The 24,850-nt window shown below is 39.4% G+C and overlaps 1 protein-coding gene across 3 annotated transcripts in view; it reads left to right on the top strand.

Annotated features, from left to right (window-relative positions):
• Positions 1-24,850, top strand: part of LOC128025507 (dedicator of cytokinesis protein 1) — a 207,708-nt gene that overhangs the window by 135,613 nt on the left and 47,245 nt on the right. For all 3 annotated transcript variants that reach the window (XM_052611937.1, XM_052611936.1, XM_052611935.1), the window contains exons 28-29: positions 3,013-3,114; positions 3,664-3,758. In XM_052611937.1, the coding sequence (XP_052467897.1) occupies positions 3,013-3,114; positions 3,664-3,758 (197 nt within the window). The remainder of the gene's footprint in view (positions 1-3,012; positions 3,115-3,663; positions 3,759-24,850) is intronic.

The raw sequence follows: 24,850 nt of genomic DNA, 5'->3' as shown, positions 1-24,850 counted from the left end.
AGCCATTTTTCCATTTGTTTTTTTTCTTCCTTCGTTCCATCCTTTTATTGCTTTCCTTCTATCCATCATCCTTTTATTTTTCCTAACTTTCTCCCATCCATCCATCCATCCATCTGTCCATCCATTAGATTTTTCCACATCCATTTATTGAGTTTCTTACCATCCTCTCATCCATCCATCCATCCATCCATCCATTTTTCATTTGTTTTTCTTACCATCCATCCATCCATTTCGCTTTCATTCTCCATTTATTTCAATTCATTTATCTTTTTTATGATTCGAACCATTTTTCCTTTATTTTATGCATTTCTCATTTTTCATCCATCCATCCATCCATCCATCCATCCATCCATCCATCCATCCATCCATCCATCCATCCATCCATCCATCCATCCATCCATCCATCCATCCATCCATCCATCCATCCATCCATCCATCCATCCATCCATCCATCCATCCATCCATCCATCCATCCATCCATCCATCCATCCATCCATTTTTCCCCTTTCAGTCTGAGTGAGATTGGAAAGCTCATACTGTATGTAGTGTGGAGGTTTTCTCTGGCGTCAGGTCATCTTCAGTTCATCCCGTCTCATCCTGACACATTTCTGAAGTGACGATGGGGTCTCCATGTGTTCAGGTGATTGAAGGACCCCACTGCAGAGCAACAATCAATCATGTGTAATTCCTGCATGAGCAATACACAGCAGGAGTCTGTTATCTTCTAGTAAAAAACCGGATCCTTCATCAGGAGTAATGGCACGCTTCCACGTGCAGAATGAGTGAGTGAGTTATTACTCCTCCCTTGAGATCTCTCAGCAGGACACCGTATCTGTCCGTCACTCATTTCAGACGTGAACGGCTGCTGGTTTGGGCTCATTTGAAGCCAGCGTTTACTGGCACTTTCATTCAGATTTGGCTTCGTGTAGAAGAAACATTTCTGGCTCTGAATTACTGAGGCGTTTTCAGCCAGCACTTCCATTCATGAATTTCATCTGTCCATCACCCAAATCACTCGTGTAATCCTCGATTACTCTTTAAATATTAATATAAGAAGAACTGACCTGTCGTTTGTCCTTCACGTCATTGTATCTTCTCTGCTTTTAGGTATCAGTATAAGCTGTCAGTGCTCCTTTGCTGTAAAACATATCATATTTGCAATAGGAGTCTGAAATGCACCATGTTTTTAGGAATATAAATTGAGAATAGTTCTCACTCAATATTAACAGTCTTTCCTCATCGTCATTTTTGATTATGAAGTTAATAGTTAGTGGAGTACCTGATATTAGTAATCTGGACTTCACGGCGTTGACATTGCGTTGTGTGTGTGTGTGTGTATGTGATGCCAGTGTTGTCTGTCATTATGAGTCCTGTTCAAACACAAAGGCTCAGATTGGATGTTCAGTAAACATAAATATTAGCTATTGAACCGCATTAGCAGAACCACGAGGCGCTAATCTCTCTCTCCAGGCTAACTGTGTTTGCTGTGTCTTTACCCAGCCAGCTGACAAACGTGTTGAAGAGCATGAATATTTCACTGAAGACCTCAGTTGTACCTCTTCAGTCTCAGCCTCTCCAGTGTTTTCTTCATAAGGTGAGACGGAGAGAGAGAGAGAGAGAGGGGGGAGTTTGTCTGGAACATGCGCTGTGTTGTGTTTCTGCTGAGTTATGTAGGCCAGACCTAATTAACGCTGCAGGAAAGACTTGCAAATGAAAATCAAGGCGAACGTGGAATGGCCCCGGTCACACTTTCAAAGTGCAAAGGCTTCGCGTGCGACTGGTTGCTATTCGCGGTGTTTGCTCATGTGGAATCTGCTGGAAATCTCCTTCCTGCTTTCAGATGGCTGCAAATTAACGAAGATGAATGAAGTGGCTTTTAAACTAATAGGACTCCTACGCACTGTCGTATTTAATTATTCTTTTTTTCTCCCTCAAGTCCACTCATAATGTTAGTCAAGGTTTCTTCCATCAAACACGTAATTTTCATTTCTTCTTTTCTTTCTGACCCTTTTTATTGAACTGTTTTTGGAAGAGGCTATTCTTGCAAGACAAGATAGAGAGGGAAAATGGATAATGCTTGAGGTCATTTGAGGTGTTTCGCTGTAATAGCAATAAAAATCATTAGAAGAAAAATGCTGCATACTTTAAATTGCACTTTACAAATGTTCTTTATAATTTGGTTTTATATTATAGTTTATATATTTCTTTATAATCATATTTGTTTTTAAACATCACAATGTGGTATTAAGAAATTGCTGATTAATGGTCTTAAATATGAATTGTAATGTTATACATATACATTCAAATAGAAAATAGTTATTTAAATTTGTAGTAATATTTTACAATATTATTTTTCACTGTACTTTACTGTAGAAGGTCAAAAAAGTCCTCCGCAATAATAATAATAATAAAAAACTATGACTTTGCATATTGCTTATTTTCAAGTTTTATGGTAAAAGAGTCGTTACACTATAAGTTATGCATGAGTTTTTAATTTTCTCTGTAATGTTACATAAATGACATTTCAATAGCTTCTTCAGCAGGTAATGTGACATTTTCTAATACACTGCACAGATTTGATTCCCACTCCATGTTCGAGGTGTTTCACTGCCTTTTTGTTGTGTTTTGAATCTTAAATGAGTTTTTCCCCTCTGTTTCATTTCTTTAGCAATTGGTTTCTGGTTAATTGCATGTTAAATTGGTCTCAATTCCCATATGTGGGGAAGTGAAAGTATCATTAGATTCCTTCAGTGTGTCTCTCACTGCTTTAAATATTGATATCAAATGCTCACTGTTCACCACATTACTTTGTCAGAAATGCTTTTAATGGAATTGCTGCGCGTCTTCATGTTGTTCGGGGTCTCGGGTGAAATTCCTGGTGGAGTGGCTTTGAAGGGTTTGTGGCCCTTTAACAGCAGCTCTTAGCTCCTGTGAGTGTTTGATTGACAGGTGCTCGAGGTGTTCTGCTGTCACTGATCAGCTGTCTGTCTGTCTGTCTGTCTGTGTTTGCAGGGCAGTTTTGTGGCGTGTATGACCGGCACTCTGCGGCAGATGGACGACTATCACTACACCCACCTCATCAGCACCTTTGGGAAGATGCGCACAGACGTGGTGGTAAGTTTCCCGCTCAATGCCAAGACACTTTACTCCCACATCTGTGAACCTGTATTATAGCGGGAAAAAAAGACATGTATGGGTCAAAGATGAGACGTCCAATTTTGTGTCTACGTCAAATTAGTGTTTTTATATACACGGAAGCAAATCTTTCATTCAAGTAAAGGGTCTACTTTAATGTTTCAAATAACTTTAATAAAAGTACAATGTCAAAATATGGGCGAATTAATGTTGCTTCGTCATCCAGCGTAACTTATTTGGGTAAAAATGAAAGGACATACTTGTTCTGATCTGCACTTATCAAAATATTAATATTAATGAAATTAACGAAAAAGTGAGCTTATTAAATTTGATTATTTAAAATGATTAAAAATCGTCTTGCAGACATATGGGTAAAATGTATACAAAGATTATGTAGACAAAGATTTACATACATATTTATAATCATAAAATCTATTACAATTGTATAAATGTATTAAATGTTGGTTACACCAACCTGCATGTTGTTGTCATGTCTGGTTCATCCCAAACATTGTGACACTCCTTTAGGATTTCCTCATGGAGACGTTTATCATGTTTAAGGATCTCATTGGGAAGAACGTGTATCCTGCCGACTGGGTCATAATGAACATGATGCAGAACAAGTAAGTAGACATGCTCAGTGCTGTTTGTTACTACTGTCCACTATAATGCAATGTTTCTATAGGTCAATCACCAGAGCAGAAACCAGTCTGTGGAAGTACTGATGCTTCTTAATGTTAACTTGTTTGGTTAGGGCAACGTTTTGCCAGCACTGTTTTCTGGAAGTCAAATGAGTTGCCGAGAAGGGTTCATGTTGACTTCTAATGAACTGATTGAAATGCTGTTCGTTCATTTAGCAAGTTTATTTCCACCTGTGCTTTGAGTCAGCCTTCTGTGAAGTTTTTCTGTTTTTGGTTTTGCGCTGGAGCAGCATCAGAAATGTGCAGTCGTGTAGAGCGAGCATCGATTACATTAACTCTCTCTCTCCCTTTAACACATGCTGCTGTTGCTTAGAAACAGGAGTCAGAAATGGCCAAGAATGTTTGCAAAAACATTTTTTCTTCCATCAGTGCAACATCAGTTTGTGCATGTGTTGGGCATTTAGCGTTTCTGTGTGCACCTGCGTGTATCAGAAGTGTGGCGGCTGCTGAAATGAAAGCCATGAATTATGAATCCGGAGAGGTGTGTGTGTGTGTGTGTGTGTGTGTCTCTTGTTGTGTTTTGTTTTATTCATGCCTCTTTTCTCAACTCCTCTGCCAAACCACGTCCAGCGTGACTGTGAAGATGAAGGTTTAGCACGCTTTCACAGCCAGCAGGAAGTCAGACCTGAGTTTCCTGTCGCAGATTTGGAGAGTTTTCTGAGAGTCCCTGATCTGAGCCAACTGTTTTCTAGTTTCACAGCGTTATTGTCATTTTAATGTTGAGATAGGTCAGTGCTGGGAAGTAACTGATTACAAAAGTGAAGTACTTTTAAAATACTTGTAATCAGACTACAAGTATTAGACTACAGTTACTTTTGTATTGCACATGATTAGTCTTTGGAAGGCTTGTGTCTCTTAAATTCACGTTATTTCTTATTTGCATGTAAAGCATGTATGCAAAACCTTTTTTTTAAGCTAACAAGTTAAAAACACATTTGCAAGTTCATGATTCTCTGACATTGGTTAATGATCATATAACATGCAGTTAAACAAAATATTGAAGATTTTTTTAGTATGTGTTTTATTTTGATTGTTGTTATTTTAAAATGTTTTTAATTTGACATTTTTATGATTTCATTCATTATCAGCATTTCATTAATCTAACAAACCCCCTGACATATCAAATGTTTAAACTGAAAAAAAAATGTATAATTTTAAGGAAAAAATAAGTTGATTTGAAGTTTCATGGCATCAACGCATCTCAAGAAAGTTGGGACAAGGCCATGTTTGCCACTCTGTTGCATCCCATCTTCCTTTTATAACAGTCTGCAAACGTCTGGGGACTGAGCACTGTAGAGGATGATAACTTCAAACTCTTTGCGATTTTTCTCTGAAAATATCCTTTCTTATTTTGCTCCACTATTTTTCACCACAGCATTGGGGGAGTTGGTGATCCTCTGCACATCTTGACTTCTGAGAGACACTCTGAGAGGCTCTTTTTATACCCAATCATGTTGCCAATCGACCTAATAAGTTGCAAAATGAAATCCAAAATGAGCCAATATGTGGCATTTCAAAATGTCTCACTTTCAACATTTGATATGTTATCTATGTACTATTGTGAATAAAATATAAGTTTATGAGATTTGTAAATTATTATATTGCTTTTTTACTCACAATTTGTACAGTGTCCAAACTTTTTTGGAATTGGGTTTGCATATATATGTATACAACAACCGTGTGTCTTGAGGACACAGCAGTGCATCACTCTCGTGCAGGTGTGAGCAGCACTCTCAGAAAGCCTGATGATCTGCTGTCGTAAATAAAGCAGGGCTGCAGCTCTTCAGAGGAGCGAATGTGAGGAGACGTTCCTGTGCTCAAAGAAATGAGATCTTCTCTAAAGTTCAGAGTTATTTTCCATCTGTCTGTGCCGGTATTGTAGACATGTGGCAGGATTAAATGTTCGGATTCTTGTGCTCTGGAGCAACACTGCTGAGATTGTGTGTTGGGGTCTGATTGACGCAGAGGTCGTGGGTCAGACTTTCATATTGGAATTCAGACATAGTCTCTCAGCAGCCATCTGTGTGCCAGAGCACTGATGGAAGACCCTTCACCAGCAGGTGCACGAGAGCCCAGGAACACACTGTGCAGTCTGACTCTGTGTAACACGCTCAGTGGGTGTCTCTCCCTCTCTGTAACATGCTCAGCGGGCGTCTCCCCTCTCTGTAACATGCTCAGTGGGCGTCTCGTCTCCCCTCTCTGTAACACGCTCAGCGGGTGTCTCCCCTCTCTGTAACATGCTCAGCGGGCGTCTCCCCTCTCTGTAACACGCTCAGCGGGCGTCTCCCTCTCTGTAACACGCTCAGCGGGAGACTGTAACACGCTCAGCGGGCGTCTCCCTCTCTGTAACACGCTCAGCGGGCGTCTCCCCTCTCTGTAACACGCTCAGCGGGCGTCCCCCTCTCTGTAACACGCTCAGCGGGCGTCCCCCTCTCTGTAACGTCTCCCCTCTCTGTAACACGCTCAGCGGGCATCCCCCTCTCTGTAACACGCGTCCCCCTCTCTGTAACACGCTCAGCGGGTGCCCCCCTCTCTGTAACGCGCTCAGCGGGCGTCTCCCCTCTCTGTAATGCGCTCAGCGGGCGTCTCCCTCTCTGTAACGCTATCAGCGGGCATATCCCTCTCTGTAAAGCGCTCAGCGGGCGTCCCCCTCTCTGTAACGCGCTCAGCGGGCGTCTCCCCTCTCTGTAACGCGCTCAGCGGGCGTCTCCCTCTCTGTAACGCGCTCAGCGGGCGTCTCCCCTCTCTGTAACGCGCTCAGCGGGCGTCCCCCTCTCTGTAACGCGCTCAGCGGGCGTCTCCCCTCTCTGTAACGCGCTCAGCGGGCGTCCCCCTCTCTGTAACGCGCTCAGCGGGCGTCTCCCCTCTCTGTAACGCGCTCAGCGGGCGTCCCCCTCTCTGTAACGCGCTCAGCGGGCGTCTCCCCTCTCTGTAACGCGCTCAGCGGGCGTCTCCCCTCTCTGTAACGCGCTCAGCGGGCGTCTCCCCTCTCTGTAACGCGCTCAGCGGGCGTCTCCCCTCTCTGTAACGCGCTCAGCCGGCGTCTCCCCTCTCTGTAACGCGCTCAGCCGGCGTCTCCCCTCTCTGTAACGCGCTCAGCGGGCGTCTCCCTCTCTGTAGCGCGCTCAGCGGGCGTCTCCCTCTCTGTAGCGCGCTCAGCGGGCGTCTCCCTCTCTGTAACGCGCTCAGCGGGCGTCTCCCCTCTCTGTAACGCGCTCAGCGGGCGTCCACCTCTCTGTAACGCGCTCAGCCGGCGTCTCCCCTCTCTGTAACGCGCTCAGCGGGCGTCTCCCCTCTCTGTAACGCGCTCAGCCGGCGTCTCCCCTCTCTGTAACGCGCTCAGCCGGCGTCTCCCCTCTCTGTAACGCGCTCAGCGGGCGTCTCCCTCTCTGTAACGCGCTCAGCGGGCGTCTCCCTCTCTGTAGCGCGCTCAGCGGGCGTCTCCCCTCTCTGTAACGCGCTCAGCGGGCGTCTCCCCTCTCTGTAACGCGCTCAGCGGGCGTCCCCCTCTCTGTAACGCGCTCAGCGGGCGTCTCCCCTCTCTGTAACGCGTTCAGCGGGCGTCCCCCTCTCTGTAACGCGCTCAGCGGGCGTCTCCCTCTCTGTAACGCGCTCAGCGGGCGTCCCCCTCTCTGTAACGCGCTCAGCGGGCGTCTCCCCTCTCTGTAACGCGCTCAGCGGGCGTCTCCCTCTCTGTAACGCGCTCAGCGGGCGTCCCCCTCTCTGTAACGCGCTCAGCGGGCGTCTCCCCTCTCTGTAACGCGCTCAGCGGGCGTCTCCCCTCTCTGTAACGCGCTCAGCGGGCGTCCCCCTCTCTGTAACGCGCTCAGCGGGCGTCCCCCTCTCTGTAACGCGCTCAGCGGGCGTCTCCCCTCTCTGTAACGCGCTCAGCGTGCGTCTCCCCTCTCTGTAACGCGCTCAGCCGGCGTCTCCCCTCTCTGTAACGCGCTCAGCCGGCGTCTCCCCTCTCTGTAACGCGCTCAGCGGGCGTCTCCCTCTCTGTAACGCGCTCAGCGGGCGTCTCCCTCTCTGTAGCGCGCTCAGCGGGCGTCTCCCCTCTCTGTAACGCGCTCAGCGGGCGTCTCCCCTCTCTGTAACGCGCTCAGCGGGCGTCCCCCTCTCTGTAACGCGCTCAGCGGGCGTCCACCTCTCTGTAACGCGCTCAGCCGGCGTCTCCCCTATCTGTAACGCGCTCAGCGGGCGTCTCCCTTCTCTGTAACGCGCTCAGCGGGCGTCCCCCTCTCTGTAACGCGCTCAGCGGGCGTCTCCCCTCTCTGTAACGCGCTCAGCGGGCGTCTCCCCTCTCTGTAACGCGCTCAGCGGGCGTCCCCCTCTCTGTAACGCGCTCAGCGGGCGTCCCCCTCTCTGTAACGCGCTCAGCCGGCGTCTCCCCTCTCTGTAACGCGCTCAGCCGGCGTCTCCCCTCTCTGTAACGCGCTCAGCGGGCGTCCCCCTCTCTGTAACGCGCTCAGCGGGCGTCCCCCTCTCTGTAACGCGCTCAGCGGGCGTCTCCCTCTCTGTAACACGCTTAACGGGCGTCCCCCTCTCTGTAACACGCTTAACGGGCGTCTCCCTCTCTGTAACACGCTTAACGGGCGTCTCCCTCTCTGTAACATGCTCAGCGGGCGTCTCCCCTCTCTGTAACATGCTCCCTCTCTGTTTGAGCTGTCATCTTTGATGTCTTTGATCATCTGTGTTTCATAAAAGTGTCCCATAGTCTGAAATTTACAAGTTTTTAACCCGAAAACCATCTTTCCAACACATCTCTCGTTGGGAATGAACCGCACCTGCTGATATTGTTGTCTTTGCACCCAGTTAATTATAGTAATTATGCAAATCCGGTATAATGCCACAGTCACACCCACAAAATTCACTTGATATTCATAGGAATCTGGCAAGACATTTGTATAGTTATATTTTTATATATAACTGACCACATTTCTATGACTATCATGTGAATTTTATAATGTAATGTGAATTATATATTAAAATATCAAACTTTGTACTACCTTTCAAATGTTTGAAGTCAATGAGATCATATTTCCTATTTATTATGTATTTTATTAATGTGATGGCAAAGCTAAATTTTCAGCAACCAATTTAATGCACATTAATGCATCCTTGCTTTATAAAAAGAATAAAAATGTAATGATACACACACACACACACACACACACACACATATATATATATTCGTACATGTATACATATATAAATCAGAATATGTATAGAATAAAAAAATATACTTAATAAACTAAAACAGAGATGATAAAAAGTAAATGTAAATAATGCTGAATAAAATTAAAAATAATAAGAAAGAATTAAATAAAATAATTTTAATATAAAATAAATAGTTTTTAATGTAATGTTAAATAAATGCATTCTGCTTAATTGCATGCATTTTGCTGTGTGTAAAAGACCATTTGGAGCAGTAAAGTGCTGGAGTGGTGTGATTGTTTTGTAAATTCGCTCGGTTTTCCCTCGTGGTGAGAAAGAAACATTGTAGCTCAGGATAGTTTTTATTTTATTTATTTTTTTAAACTTGCTAGATTAAATCTGGTCCTCTAGAGAGCTGGAGGGGCTTTCGTTGTAAACTGCAGTTTTTATGAGTTTGGTTTCGGTGTAAAAGTTAGCAATGCATTATTAAGAGCACGTCTCTGCCCTGCATAAAGTCTCATAAAGTTTGTGATTTCTGCCTCCAGAGATTGGCTTTTGTGATGTCAGCGTTTCATCTGCTTCTAAAACGGTTGGGCTGCTTCTCCTCGTGCTGCCCGAGGACATCATGTCTCTCTGATAGGAGCTGATTCTTGCTCTTGTTTCTCAGTCTCTCGGTGTAGTCTGGTGAGCGTGACCTTTCTCAGGCTGAGAGCTGCTCTCTGTTCAGCCAGTGTGACTCAATTTGCACATGACATTTGTTGTTCACTTGTGCTTGCTGTTGTTGCAGGCCTCTTGTGAGTCAGAATGAACTATTTAAAAAAAGCACAAAAGAAACAGGGTGCAAAAGGTCCCTTAAGATGCTCCATTCTGTGCATGATCTCAGGGTTGACCTGTTTGAATGAGTGAATCACGTGATCTGAAGTGCTTGAATGAGATGTTCCTCATGCCCCTTTTGTAAAATCAATAAAGAGTTGTGTTTCTCAGATACATTGTAAGTTTAAGTAGATCACTGAACTATTGCCACCAGTGGTTTCTGCGCAGCCCCGATTTTTGTCAGAATGGAATTTATTATTTATTTTTTTCTTACAATTTGAGTAATTTTTAGTATTATTTATTTTATTGTATTTTGTAAGTAAGTGTGTGTTTTTTTTTATTTCAAGTAATTATATATATATATATATATACATAAGGGATGTCAAACTTTGATTATTGTCATGATCGATCGCCGTTTAAATTAACAATCGATTAATCGTTAAACACACTGGTGCTCACATTAATTTGATCCTGCTGGATTCTGTTCTAGAAAATGTCAGATTTAGAATTTTTGCATTCCAGTAGGCATATTTGACTTTAAAAATCCGGCATACAGTGCATTAGATCGTTACAGTGCATACGAGGACGAGTGAGCACGGCTTTGACTAAATTTGTTTGGAGGTTATAGCTCATGTCTCATTCGGCACAAATCCATAGTTTCCATATTCACAATGTATTTGAATGTTAAACTATTATTTATAATGTAAACTAGGCTTCTACTTACCATGCATTCACACATAGACGGAAAAGATGATCCTCTTCATATGAGCAAAAACGAGCACCACCACACTTCTGTTTTAAATCCGTTATCTTAATTATTTAAGTCGGATATATTTCGCATATTAGAAAAAAGAAACAATTATGAAAACAAATTGTTATTTTTATGTTGGGCCTATTACTTATATAGGCTATACATTTTCCTTGAAGCATCCCATTTTGTCCCAGGGCTTGAGAACCTGTGCCATAGTTAGGTCCATGCAGAAACTTACGATAGTGTCAGCGTTTAGTGACATCACTGAATGCTCTGTGTCAGTTATAGCTCCCATTAATTGCTGTTTTGAATCCAGCTGTGATTTATTTACACATTATAAGCTCTGATTATGACGAGTGTGGTATAAAACCTCTGTTTATTAGAGGAATAAGTTAACTGGACAATGTTAGATCGTGACCATGCCTCTTGATGCCGTTCGAGTCTATAGCCTTCATTTATGTGTCTTTGTTCTGGTTTGCCGGTTGGTCATGAATTTCCACAAATTCATTAACATTTAGGCATTATTTCTGTCCCTAATTCTTCACAGTCTAACCCTCTAATTTCGCAGGTTTATTTGATTATCTTTCACTTTTAATCACTGTTTTGGCATCTCTTACTGTGGTAAACATAGGAAGGGAAATGAAAGATTTGTGTCCCGCAGCCCTGCAGAGCGCAGTTATCTGATGAAATGACTTAGTTACTACATTTCTATTGCTTTTCATGTTGAAGAACTTTTTTTTTGTTTCTATTTTCATGTATTTTAAAGTTTAAATCACATTAAAAGCTTAATTAGTACATTATGATTGAATGATGATGCATTTATATAAGGTCACAGTCACTCACAGCCAACTATAATAACTATTACTATTATAACCCTGGCGTTAATATCTTGTGTTTTATACTTTTCACACTTTTTGTGTGTACTATTTAATTAAAAATTGTATTTAATTTTATTTTGACCATTGCTACTGCCATTACATTGTATTGTTTTATTTATGTATTTCCTTTATTTTTTTATTTTTATTGGTCTTTTTAGTCTAGACCAACTCTGAATCACAAATTAAACTGTCTCCCATAAGAAAAGGATTGGCAAGCTTTAGTTATTTTCATTTTTGTATTAAATTAGTTTTATTTCTGTACTTTTATTAAGAATACACACACACACACACACACACACACACACACACACACACCTGTTGTTATATTTATGTAAAGGTTTTTTTTTTTCTACTAGTTGCCAGGGAGAATCATGAAGAGCGCACAGAGCTGTGCTGAAATGTGAAGTATATATTGATGAGCTGAAAACAGAAGAGGAGTGATTCTCTGACCCCATGACCCTGATCATCGGTTTCTCTCAGTCTCATTAATATTTTGGGCACATCATTAGGACTGGCCTGTCGTCAGTGTCATTGTCAGTGTCATTGTTTTGCTCTCTCTCTCTGTCCCTGAATGCTCCTCTTCACACCTAGCAGCTCATTTTAATGCAGGTGACAGGAGTTTTGAACTTGGGAGATATGGTTTCATATAAGAAAGAAATAACACATCAGAATCAGACAAACACACAGCTGATGTGTGAAATCGGTCCTATGTAGCTTGAAGCATCTGCATTCACACACACACACACAGTTTCCAGCACTCTTTCTCTCTCTCCCTCATGCTTGAGTAAGTGTTGCTGGTGTTTTGTTGTGCTGTTTATCTTCCGTATGGTAGAGTGCTGACGTTATTCACTTGTAGTGACTGAAAGGCTCTGAGGTGTAATGTCTTGGATGCCAATCTTATTATGAGCCGGAGAGCGCTGGCAGTGTGAAGATGCTCTCCATCAGCTGGGCCAAACCGGCTCGCACCTTAGACATCCCCAGCTGTGGATCAAATGAAGCCTTCAGGCCTCTCAGATTCACGAGTGTCAGAACACCGGCCCTTTAATCTCAGCGAGTCGTGTTTGGTTTCAAAGCTCTGATGGTTATCAGCCGTAATCTCAGTGTTGCTCCTCTGTGTGATTGTTCATCTTTCCCTCCATCAGCTCTCTAGCTTTGAGCCTTATTATTCTCAAATAAACTCTTCCAAATAAGAATCAGAATTGAATTTAGTGAGTAAAGCTGTAAATCTCATACTGACCAGCCATTTGTTGCGTTGGTTGCCTGTGTTTGCCCTAGACACCAAAACTAGCTAGCACAGTGTTGCTACGTGTGTTGTTGGGTGTGTTTCTATGCAGATGCTAAGGTTTGTAGAGTGTTTTTAGAGTCAAATGTGTAACAGAGCAAACATGCTAGCATTGTACAGTAAGGGGTGAATTCACTAAATTAATTATTATTTACAGCTTTAGATGCCTAGAAATCCATGGAATGGTTGTATCAAAATGCATTTATGGAACTGATCAATCACAGAATTTATACAGCTGTGATTATTATGCTGGGGATAATGATGAGCATGTTAATATCAGTCAGCCTGTAATCCTATAATACACTCGTGAATTGAAAAAGCTGCTAATCCATTCATGTTTCATGATTTTATTTGCCTTTATTCACTCTTTTTTTTTCATTCTGGGAAAACGGTTTCAAATGGCTGCAGCCAATCACAAAATGACGTGCTTGAGTACTTTCATCACTTTCCTAACCAGAAGAGAACACCATCATTTGTTGCTCGTTTGCATGAGTAACAAATCTCATATTCATTAAAGAACAATGTGAAATTGATTTTAAAATCTTTCTCTCTCATTTAACTATTTAAAATAAAAGTTTTCTGTGTGATTATATTTTAATATTTTGAGTTGGTGCTCAAAAACACATGATTATTAACGGAAGACTGTACACTATGTGTCTTACTGTGTTTTTTCACAGTCTTATGTGTTTGGTTTACTGGACTCTGTGGTGGACGCAGTATTAGCTGTGACTCCTGGGTAAATTAAAAGGTTCGGCAGATTTAATTATGAGCTGTTCTTCAATTTTCAGGATTATTACATGGCTGCTTTATGTCTTGAGGAAGGTGGGATGTGTGATGGAGTCTCAGCTCTCGTTCCTCTGAGCCCAATTACCCATAATCCAGAGCTTCTCCTCCAGAGACGTTGTGTAAGGTCTCAGTCAGAGAGCTAGAAGAACAAACTGAAGTATAGCACAGTATATCAGACACATGCAGACATGTCTGTGGTTTTTTATGAAAATGTGATTGCACTTGCCAAACTAGCCATCACAATGCTGAGGTTTTACTAAGGCCTTGCTATGTGGATGCTAAGGTGTTTTGAGTGTTATTTAGAGTAGGGATGCATCCGCCATTGGTTCTATCCTGTATAATTATATCCTGTCAATCTAAATGGAGTGGAAAAACATGTCAGACAGCATGTATCAGAGTGGATTTTTTTTTCTTGGGTTGAATTAAGGGCTCTCCGTGTTTAAGCAATAATAACACATTAATGCAGTGCTGTTAATGCGGTTCTATTTTGGATTCTATGAATCACCCGTAGTTCAAACCAGGGTTGCCAGATCCACAGTTTTCCCTCCAGCATGCATTATTTGTAGCACATTTCCCATTTCTCATTCTCATAAGAAACAAAGACTCAGCTTTCAAATCATGTAGATTTCATCACAAAATTAAAACATTAAATCCATTTTGGCACCGATCACTCTAGACGCTCCAGGTCAGGTGGCAGCATGAAGCACTAGTCTCTTCCACTTTAATGAATAAGTTATCCACCTTATTCTTCAACACGGAAGTAGAGGGCTCGCTCTATAGTTTATAGCATTAGTTGGGAGAGATTTTTTTTTTTTCTTAAGGAAACTACATCATCGGAATGGCTGATATAAGTCTGAATAATCTGCTGTTGGTATCGGCTGGGAAATTCAGTATCAGTGCATCTTTAATTTAGAGTTTTGCTAGGGTGTTTTGAGTGTTATTTAAAGTGTTGCTAGGATGTAAGTTTTTTATTTCTCAACATGTTGCTATGCTGTTGTTGGTAAGCAATAGCAAGCTAGCTTAGAAAGCATGGGATCCCATCCTCCCTGCAAATCACTCTCCAAAGCCACACCTCCTCCAAAACACATGAACGTTCACCGAGCAGAGGCTAACCATTGAGAGATGCCGTTGGTGGAGGATTGAACGCAATGATGTGAGAATTAGCTCATGTCTCATTCACCGGTGAGAAAACATTACCGTATAAAGGGGCTGTTATTTAGTTTTACTCACTTTTCTCTCACATTTTGCCCTTCGGTTCTGCTGTATTTACTCAGAGACAGACAGTGATGCTATCAAAGTTCACGTTTGTACCATTTTTGTGAGTCCTGGACCTCTGTCTGGGCTTGGTGACCTCTGAAATGCACATGCCCGCTCTGTAGTTCAGGTAAAGGTCGAGTTATTTCCATCCCATGCCATGTCATCTTTGCTGAGAATTCATTTAGAGAGCATTTCAACTAAGTCACTAAAGCTTAAAGATAGATGGAAATACTCTGTGCTGTGTCATTCTCAGCGGTCAGTTGAATTATCGCAGGACTTTTGATATGAAGAGCTGGCACTGATCTCAGATGAGTGTGTGTTTGTTTGTTCTTATTTAATGCTCTTCTGAAGTAGTGTAGATACCTGGTTCATTATTTTCATATACCACATCATTAGACATCATCTGACTTTCTATGCTGAGTTTTGCAGTCTTCTCTGAGTTTACTTTTCTTCTATTTAGATTTATTTCAAAGTTGGATGTCCTTTATTTTTCAGTTTAAAGAAATAGACCCTTTTATAATGGAAACTCAGTCGTTATATACTGACTTTTAAAGTTAAGTTTGAATCATTTTCAGAAAATAGGACTTTATTAATTTTTGTCAGATTGATACTGTGAAAATGTAAAAATACAATTTATACTGTAAAAAAGATTTTTTGTACTCACTATAGTACTGTAGTGTTAGATTTAGTATTATTATTGTTATCATTAATGCATGTAAAATATTATTTATAAAAACCTTTATTTTGAATTGCATTACATTCTTACAATTGTGTTGTGCTCTCTATGGTACTGTAGTATTAGATCCTTTAAATTAAATAATCCATTAAATCATTTTCCCAGTTTTTTTTCTTCCTCAAAACCCTTAGTAGACTAGTCAGTCTTCTTATCAAGCCTTGTATGATTAGGTTTAGGTTAAGCAGCCTGACTATCTTTAGGAGTAGTGTTAACTGGATTGCTAACAGTATGTCTGAACGGTAGCATGGTACATTTCTAGTGGATTCTAGCAGTCAGGTGGTGAATTTCCTTTATGCTTTATCTGCAAAGGTAATTATTAATCAGATCACAAATGCTAAATTGCAGTGATATGAAGATGAATCAGTCCGGCGGTGGAGGGTTTGACCTTGCTTTATCTTTAAGCACAAAAATGAGCTGGAGTCTATTCATGCTAGCATGCTAATGGATGCTGATCGCTATCGCTGCCGCTTTCTGAACTCAATTAGCAGCGTGATTGTCTGATAAACTCTCATTAGCATTAAAGCTAGATGAGCGTGCAGATCATTCAGCATCCAGAGAGCAGCTACGGGCTAAATAAAGACTGAGAAATGCATAAATTTAGTCGTTAATCAGAAAGAACAGGCTTATTCGTTTGAGGGTGACGAATTCATCATGATTGACTTAGCATAATGTGGCGTGATGAGGTTTCCAAAAGCTTAAATTTAGCGAAAGTTGGGAACATTTTCTTAGCGCTATTTAGGCGGCTTGTATTATTTATATTTTTTCCCTTGCTCAAATCTGAATGACTTTTGTGTGCTGTTTTCAATTCAGGACTGAGAATGAGAGAAGAGTAGTGCCCTATGTAGTGCAGAAGGTGCTGTGGATCAGTGTGGATGTGTGCGGCTCTCTAATGGGTTTACTGGAATCACTTTAGGAAGGGTTTTATCCCGTGTGCTGTTCTGACCCATCTATCCCACACACCCACTCCACCGCTGACACCACACACTCATCTAACACTAATTAAGAACCATTTAGCAAGTGTGTGTGTTTTTCAGCTTAAGAGAGCTGGCTGGAAACCAGGAGTGTAGGACCTGTGATTCTGTATTAAACTTCTTCGGCTTCACTCATGTTTATGTAAAGTTTTGTCTTAAACGTTTTTTTTTTTTATTATTATTATTATTACTTTATTATTATTTATGAGGTGGGGGGTCTCAGAAATGTACTTGTCAAAGCACTGAATCCATGAAATCTCTCAGAAGAGGATTGCCTAAAACTTGTTTTACATAATATAACATTCTCTGAATAATATTAAAAGTCCAGTTTTAAACTAAGTGTATTGTATTTTATTTATTTGACATGTTATGTATCTATTTATTTATCCATCCATTCATCCAGAATTCATGCAAGACTGGAAAAGTGTGTAAAAAAAAAATAAAAAACTTTTGTTTATTTCTTTTATGCTACAGCAATGTGATGAAAACATAAATAGGTGACATAGTTAACATTAATAATCAAAACTTTTTACTTGTAGTTAGTCTGAGGTTTTTTAGGGCTTTTATGATTCCTAGCAGCATGAAGTATTAATATAGCCTGTCTGTTTATTGGCATCTTACAGTATCTTTGAATCCAGCTCGACCAATCACAGTTCGTCTTGTCTGTGGTAGTTACGTGAGAATCAGTAGATGCATTTACACGGAGCATTGTGTTCTGATTACAATTATTTTAAAAGTCCAGTCTGAATGAAAATGCAATGACATAGAAATGGCACAATGACGCATGACACATGGAAGTAGCCAATATTGTTTTCATTGAATATAATGAATGACCTTTCGTCTAAAATTCTTTTCCCACTCATCTTCTGTGGAGTGGTGTATGATAACCTTGTGGCACAAGAGCTTGCTTTGAGCTCTCATCTGCAGACGTCTTGTTTTAGGTGAGAATGCATTTTTGTACTGCTTGATTAATACAAGCATCATTGCACAAAACATTGTGTGCTTGTCGTCTCCTAATTAGGATCCGACAGATAAATATTAATTCTAAAACAAAGAAAAGGAGGATGGTTAGTAGGGCTGGGCTATATATATATATATTAGTGCTGTCAATCGATTAAAAAAAATTAACTAATTAATCGCACAATTTTTAAAAATTAATCGCGATTAATCGCGATTAATCGCAATTAAAAGACTGAAACTTTTTGGATATGTAAATGTAAAATGTAAATAATTAATGTAAACTCAAGACATTTAAATTTAAATTCAAAATATTTAAATTCAAAATATGATTGTTTATTGGAAATTTTGTTTAACTCGTAACACAGATTTTCTCATGTAAACAACATACCTGCAATAAACCATCAATATCCTCCAAATTAACTGTTGGCTTGAAAGCCATATTTATTACAGAAATAAAAACACAGGCATGTAAGTACCATTTGAATTTCAAAACAATCAATGCCAATGAAAAACAAAAATGATTTCCATGTTGAATTCTAAGTGGACTGCAAAAAAATTCCAAAGTATAGTCATTGCCAGTGCTTTAAGTGGGCCAGTAGCAGTGTTGCCAACTTAGCGACTTTGTCGCTAGATTTAGCGACTTTTCAGACCCCCATAGCGACTTTTTTCCAAAAAAAGCGACTAGCGACAAATCTGGCGACTTTTTTTGACAGACCTTATTTAGTCTCCGAGACTCTCCGGTACTGCCGCACGAGCTCTCTCTCTCTCTCTCTCCCTCCCTCCCTCCCTCTCTCTCTCTCTCCCTCCCTCCCTCCCTCTCTCTCTCCCTCCCTCCCTCCCTCTCTCTCTCTCCCCCTCTCTCCCTCCCTCCCTCCCAGGGCGCGCACACGTCTCTCTCTCTGTGCATCTGATCTGTTCAGCGAGCAGAGAGGAGCAGCACTTTCAGTTAAAAAATATATTCTGTTGCTTCTAACGCTATTTTACATAAAAGTATAGCCGAGATCACAGTACAATCATTATCTTAATCTTATGTGTATGTGATTTCATTAGACAATGTCGTGAATTGGATTTTAGTGCAGAGATTAACATCTTTGAGAGCTGGTTATGTGTTCTTAATGGACCGCGTTTCAGTCATTATAATATTAATTCCGTTGTCGGACAACAGAAAGATTCAAATATAATAACAAAAAACTTTTATTGAGAATTTTGGCTGCCTTAAAACGCAGTACATGAGCATAGAAACGGCAAGATAATATGACGCACTTACGTCATGAATATGCTAATTAGCATATGACGTCATTTAGCGACATTTAGCGACTTTTCAGGCAGGGTTTAGCTACTTTCTATTGAAAGAAGTTGGCAACACTGGCCAGTAGGCACCAGTACTCAGTACCGCCACTTACAAATATAGCTCTTGAGCGTACGGCCACCTCTCCGTGCGCCCAGAATGTGCTTGTAGCGTACCGGTACGCTCATTTGGACATCTGTTTTAATAGAGGTTATAATCTTTTACCTGCACCGCCGATTTTCAGAGCGCCCTTCACAATGCAAGCTTCCTAATTCATCCCACCGAGAGCAGAAACTACATTACCCATTCACCCTTAAGTTATACAAGTGAATAGCGCACGTGTCGCTTTTCCCGCTGTTAAGTGTCAACAACTCAACGTGGCCGGAGAAGGTGTGTGAAACTCGTTGTGAGTTATACTAAAGCAAAATCTTGAGTATTTATTGTCTGATAAACATTAAAAACTGTCTGCGGAGGTTGAGTCGTCCTGCAGCCCCCGCTGGCTGCTCATTGGCTGCAGCATCTTTTTTCTAAGTTCTAAAAAAATACCGTAGACGGCAAGGCACAAATTTAGATATTTATTTATCTAATTAATCTATAGCCTATGCACAAAGACAATATGATCTTTTTGTCCCCTTTTTGTTTTAAAGCTTGATGAAGAGAGAGAGCGCAAGTTGCTGCAGCTGAGGAGGACAGTGATGCACGCGCACAGGAGTGATTGACAGTTCGCGGCACTGTGTACAAAAAATACTCCGCTACACAATTATTTCGTTTAAGCTTATTAACGTTAGCGTTACAGAAAGGTCTGATTTACGCACTGTTACAGTCATTGTTTTTTTTTTTTTTTTTTAAACAATGACATTTGAGTTCATGATTTTAATGTTGCTGTTTCTTGTGGCAGACTAAATGAAGAGTAATGTTTCTTGTGGCAGACTGAAGAGTAATCCGGCAGAGTTTTATACTGAAACTTTCCGTCTAAAAGTCCTTCCTTGGTCTTATCCATATTTCTTTGCACGTTGAACACACATAGGCCACAACTGGAAATAAAAAAAACTGCAACCGCGTTAATTGCGTTATTTTATTTTAACGCGTTAAATATTTCAAATTAATCGAATGCGTTAACGCGCTAATTTTGACAGCACTAATATATATATATATATATATATATATATATATATATATATATATATATATATATATATATATACAATTCACAATTTTAACTATGCAGCTGTGATAAGTATATTTTTAGTTACGTTTTTTAGCTAAGAGCACAAGTCTGTCAACTGTCTGCGGTTTTAAGAGAAGCTCTGTGGCATGAAACTGTTCCCACTGACACTAAAAACCCTCTTAGATGGGGAGCTAGTTGCTGAAGCACATAGCGGTTTCTTCTATATAAATCTATATAAATGAATACCAAATGCTTTTGCATTCTCTCTGTCTATATTATGAAAACTGGTAAATATAATAGTGGAATTCCCTAATAGTAATTCCAAATGACTGAAGTCTGTTTCTCTATTCAAACATCAGCGTTCGAGTAAGTGTGAACGCAATCACAAACAATCCAGTCGAGATCTCATAGACCGGCTGAACGACGCTTTCATCAGATCGCTAAACTCCAGCTTGTTAGTGTTTTCAGATCATCATCGGCATCAACCCGATCACTTTATTTAGTGTTCGTATAAACTCAAAGTTCAGATTCATCAGTTGAAATGATTTCAATCCGACTGAAACAAAAAATGTCCATATAAGTGTGTCTATAGGCTGTTTCTGTACTTCCCACAGTGTCTCGTCCTAAGTCTTGCCATGGCCATCTCCAGGGTTTTTGGGGAAGTGAACACTGTGTTTCTTTGTGTATTCTGTGGTGTACCTTTTGGAGAACGTCTTTCCTCAGCACCGAACGAATCCTCTAAAGAGCCCAGAGCTGTGTGTGTGTGTGTCTCACGTGTCCAGCTCTTCACTGGATCATGTTGCTGCGTGTTCACTGCTGCTGAAAATTGTCTGGGATGAGGAGAGTGAAAACCAGGAGTTTAAGAAACTGAGAATTTGCTCTCCTGGAGGGATGAGGAGCATCAGGTGAAGCGCTGATGTTAAACGTAAAGAAATTCTCAGTTCTGTCTGTGTTCACGCTTTCTCACTGCATTTAACTGCAATTAGTGCTGTTTGCTAAGGCTGTGATTTTATTGTATTTGAGATTTTATTTTAGCGTTATTTAATTTTATTTAGTTATTTCTTATTTGATATTTTAGATTTTATTTTAGAATTTTTGTATATCTGTATTTTAGATTTTATTTATATTTATTCACTAAAAAAGTTAATAAACTTAAGCTTTTAACTCATTCAGCTTATTCTTATTTCTTATATTTAATGTTTTTTTATGTAATTTTTTTCAACATCGTTGTTTTATTTTTTGCTATTTTAAGTTATTTTTAGTTTAAGTTATTTATGTAACATTTGTTATTTATTTATAAATGTTTATTCTTTTCTTCATTCATTCATTCATTCCCAATCAGAAGTTTAGATCTTTTTTTATTGATTCATTCATTCATTAACCGTCACAAGCTTAGAAAAAAAATAAATCTGTAATGTATTGGTTAAAAAGTTTGGATTGCTTGGAATCACTCTTGAACACCTTAGCAACTGTATTGCAACTTTTTTTTTTCTTTTTTTTTTTATGTCATTTTAATACTTTTTCCCAGGCAAGACTTAAAAAAAAATCAGTATTTGATTGATTAAAAAGCACAGAATCCCTAAAATGACTTGTAATATCTTAGCAGCCACATAGCAACCACTCAAACACAGCATATTGGGTAACTTCACACTCACACTTCCATTTATAATGTGCAAAATCTATTTTAGCAATCATTATTACTCATTATTGCTGCAAATTAGAGTCGGTTCGTGTTGGCGGTCGTCATGTTTTGTCTGGAATATTTTCCCTGCGGATGATTAAGTGCCGATACAGAGCTTCTTCAGTTAGAGAAAGCGTGACTCAGGGACGTTGTAAATGTGATGTAAAACAGAGCAGAAATGTGAACGGTGATGTAGTCTCTCTCTGTAAATGCAGCATCGACGCAGGCCAAATCTCTGTAACTGACAATCACACTGCTCGCTAAAAGCCCCCCACCGCTCTTAATTATTAATATTCATTTCCTGTTCAGACAGAACTACCTCATCTTCCCGACTCACGCTAGAATCATCGTCTTCATCAGTCAGCTCTGTCTAGCCGTGTTTAAAGACACACACCGTTTGCAGGAGACATTAGCAGACAGAGCCGACCCGAGGTTTAGCACAGGAGCTCTTAGACCTGAAACAAGGTGCTCTCTCTCTCTCTCTCTCTCTCTCTCTCTCTCTCGCTTGCTCGCTCTCTCTCTCTCAGACTCAGAGCAGCATTATTTTAAATAAAACCTTCGTGAAGTTGTTGCACGACTGCACACTTCTAATGGTGAAAATGGGAAATAATTCAGCTGAGGCCAAGATTGCCAGTTAACAGATCTACATTTCTTTCTTTCTTTCTTTTTTTTTTCTTTCTTTTTCTTCACTAAATGACTGGAAAATGTGAAAAATTAAATTGGTAAAAAAAAAACAATGGAATTCATTCATATATTTGTGTTCTTGTTTTTATGCATTTATTTGTGCATTAATTTTATTTATTGCATTCATTATTTATTTATGCATTTATTTATTTATTCATTTCATTTATTTATGTAGTTTTATCCTAGATTCACAAAAGAATGGAAAAGTGTGTGTGTGTGTGTGTTTGTGTGGGGGGGGGTTATGTGGCACAAAGTGAAAAAATCATTCATTCATTCATTTATGCAGTTATTTATATATTGATTGATTAATTCATGAATTTATTGATTAATTAATTAATTCATTCATTCATTCATTATTGATTGATTCATTCATTCATTCATCCATCTTTTATCCTTATCCTGAATTTAAAAAAAAGACTGGTAAAGTGTGAAAACTGATCTTAGTTTGGTTTTCCTCCGTCTGATCAACTTTGGCTTGCTCAGTGGGTTTGTGCTACATAAATACATTTGGGTGGAACTGAATTAATTATATATGAATGTGTACTGCACAAAGCAGCAGTTTTGGAGCGACTCCTTCGACTGTTCACGATCTATTTATTTCTTTTATGGTATATTATGTCTGCCAACTGCAACAGTTCACTGTTACTCAAGTGCGCATTTCTTATTTAATTTTATTTTCATAGTCATGCACCATATTAACTTGTGAAACACTAGGGTTTGATTGTTCAGAAGGAAGTGTAGCCCTTTATAAAGTTAATCTGATCCCTCTGAGCTGGAGATTTCTTCAATTAGAGTTAAATGAACAGGTGACGTTTCAGCTGTGCACAGATTTCCAGTTTGGACTGAGGCTGTGAGAAATCATGTGCATAAATATGCAGCACTGATTAATTTACAGTGAGGGCCATAAACTAGAAGAGAGCTGAGATTTCACTTCATAACGGCCAGACGGAGGCCCGCTGTGGCCAAGCATAATTATTTGTTTTAATGCAAAATAAGTCTCTGTTCTCAATGAGAGAAGTCAGAACATTTATGCAATGTATTATAATATTTTTTTTAGATCATAATGGTGTGAGTCTCATATATTTATGAGTCTTCATATATTTTAGTTCATAATTGTAAAAAAAAAAAAAAAAGCGCACGCACACACATATATATATATATATATATATATATATATATATATATGCTTGGTAGATTATTACTTTTAGACTACTTTTGACCTTACTCAGTATAATATGAATTATATGTAATCATACTTGACTCATAAAAAAGTAACTGCTATCCGATTATGAGCATTTTATAACATACTGTAATCTAATTACAAGTAATAATTTTTTAGAATCTGATTACAGAATGCAGATTGATTTTAATCAGTTACCACCCAGTACTATATGTATGCTATGCATATGTTTATTTATTTGCATGTCAATATTCATGTTTGAAAGTTCTGTATACAGTTGCAGCATGCGGTATCATGTTCACACGAGCCGATTTTAGCAGCCTGACCTCAGTCTTCTGCTAGAAAGATGTAGTAAATGGATGTTTAGCGTCATTAGATCTGACTTAAACACATCTGTTACTGAATCTATGGAATCAGAATGGGTGAAATCTGTTGGCGCTTGTAGTGTTTGCCCTGCCGTGCTCAAGCGTGCTGACTGATTGGCTTTAATTGTGACTGGATGTCTTGTGTTTGCTCCGGAGATCAGAGCTCAGCTGATGTTTGTGTTTGGCTCTCACCACTGTGTCTGCATGCATTGATTCCTCATGTCAGGGATACAGGGGTCATTAAAGTGGGATCCGTTTGACCTCGTGGCCTCATATTGAGGAATGGTTGTTTGGTCTTCTGATGAACAGATGTGCGTTGCTGGAATGAGAGCAGTTCATCAGCACGGCCACATTCATCAGTGCTACTCATGTTAGAGACCAACAGAATGTGCTGGTGCTGTTTCTCTTGGATTGTTGATCCAGTTTATTTATAGAGTCCAAATGAATTGATGAAACGGATTGAGTTTGACTGAAATGGATCGGGTGATCCACATTCGAAGGCGTCTGAAAGCCTCTGTATAAAGTCCCATGTGTATTTGATTTTAAAAATAGCCTAAATGTGTTAATAAGAAACTGTCATTTACAGACACCTATGATGGAGGTGTCTCTGAATTTATTTTATTTATTTTATTATTTAATTTTAATTTTATTCTATTCAGATTTTATTTTTAATAATATTTTATTATTTTAAATCTGTATTCTATTTATTCTATTTTATTTGCACTTTTATTCCATTATTGTATTTATTTTTATATTTGTTTTTTATAATTTGCTTTAATGTTATTTATTTATTTTTTAAGAAAGTTTTTTTCCTTTATCAGTTACTCTCATTTACACACATCAATAACAGACGTTTCCATGACCTTATTTTATTTTGTAAATTTTACTTTGATTTATTTTATTCTATTTATTATACATTATAATATAATATATATTATATATATATATATATATATATATATATATATATATATATATATATACTTTTTTTATTTCATTTTTTTATGTATTTTAATTTTTAGTTTTTGTTTGTTAAAATTGCAGTCTTAGCATCTTA

This window comes from Carassius gibelio, chromosome A12 (assembly GCF_023724105.1).
Source record: "Carassius gibelio isolate Cgi1373 ecotype wild population from Czech Republic chromosome A12, carGib1.2-hapl.c, whole genome shotgun sequence".
Taxonomy (NCBI): Eukaryota; Metazoa; Chordata; class Actinopteri; order Cypriniformes; family Cyprinidae; genus Carassius; species Carassius gibelio.
This window is presented reverse-complemented; position numbering and strand designations above follow the sequence as displayed.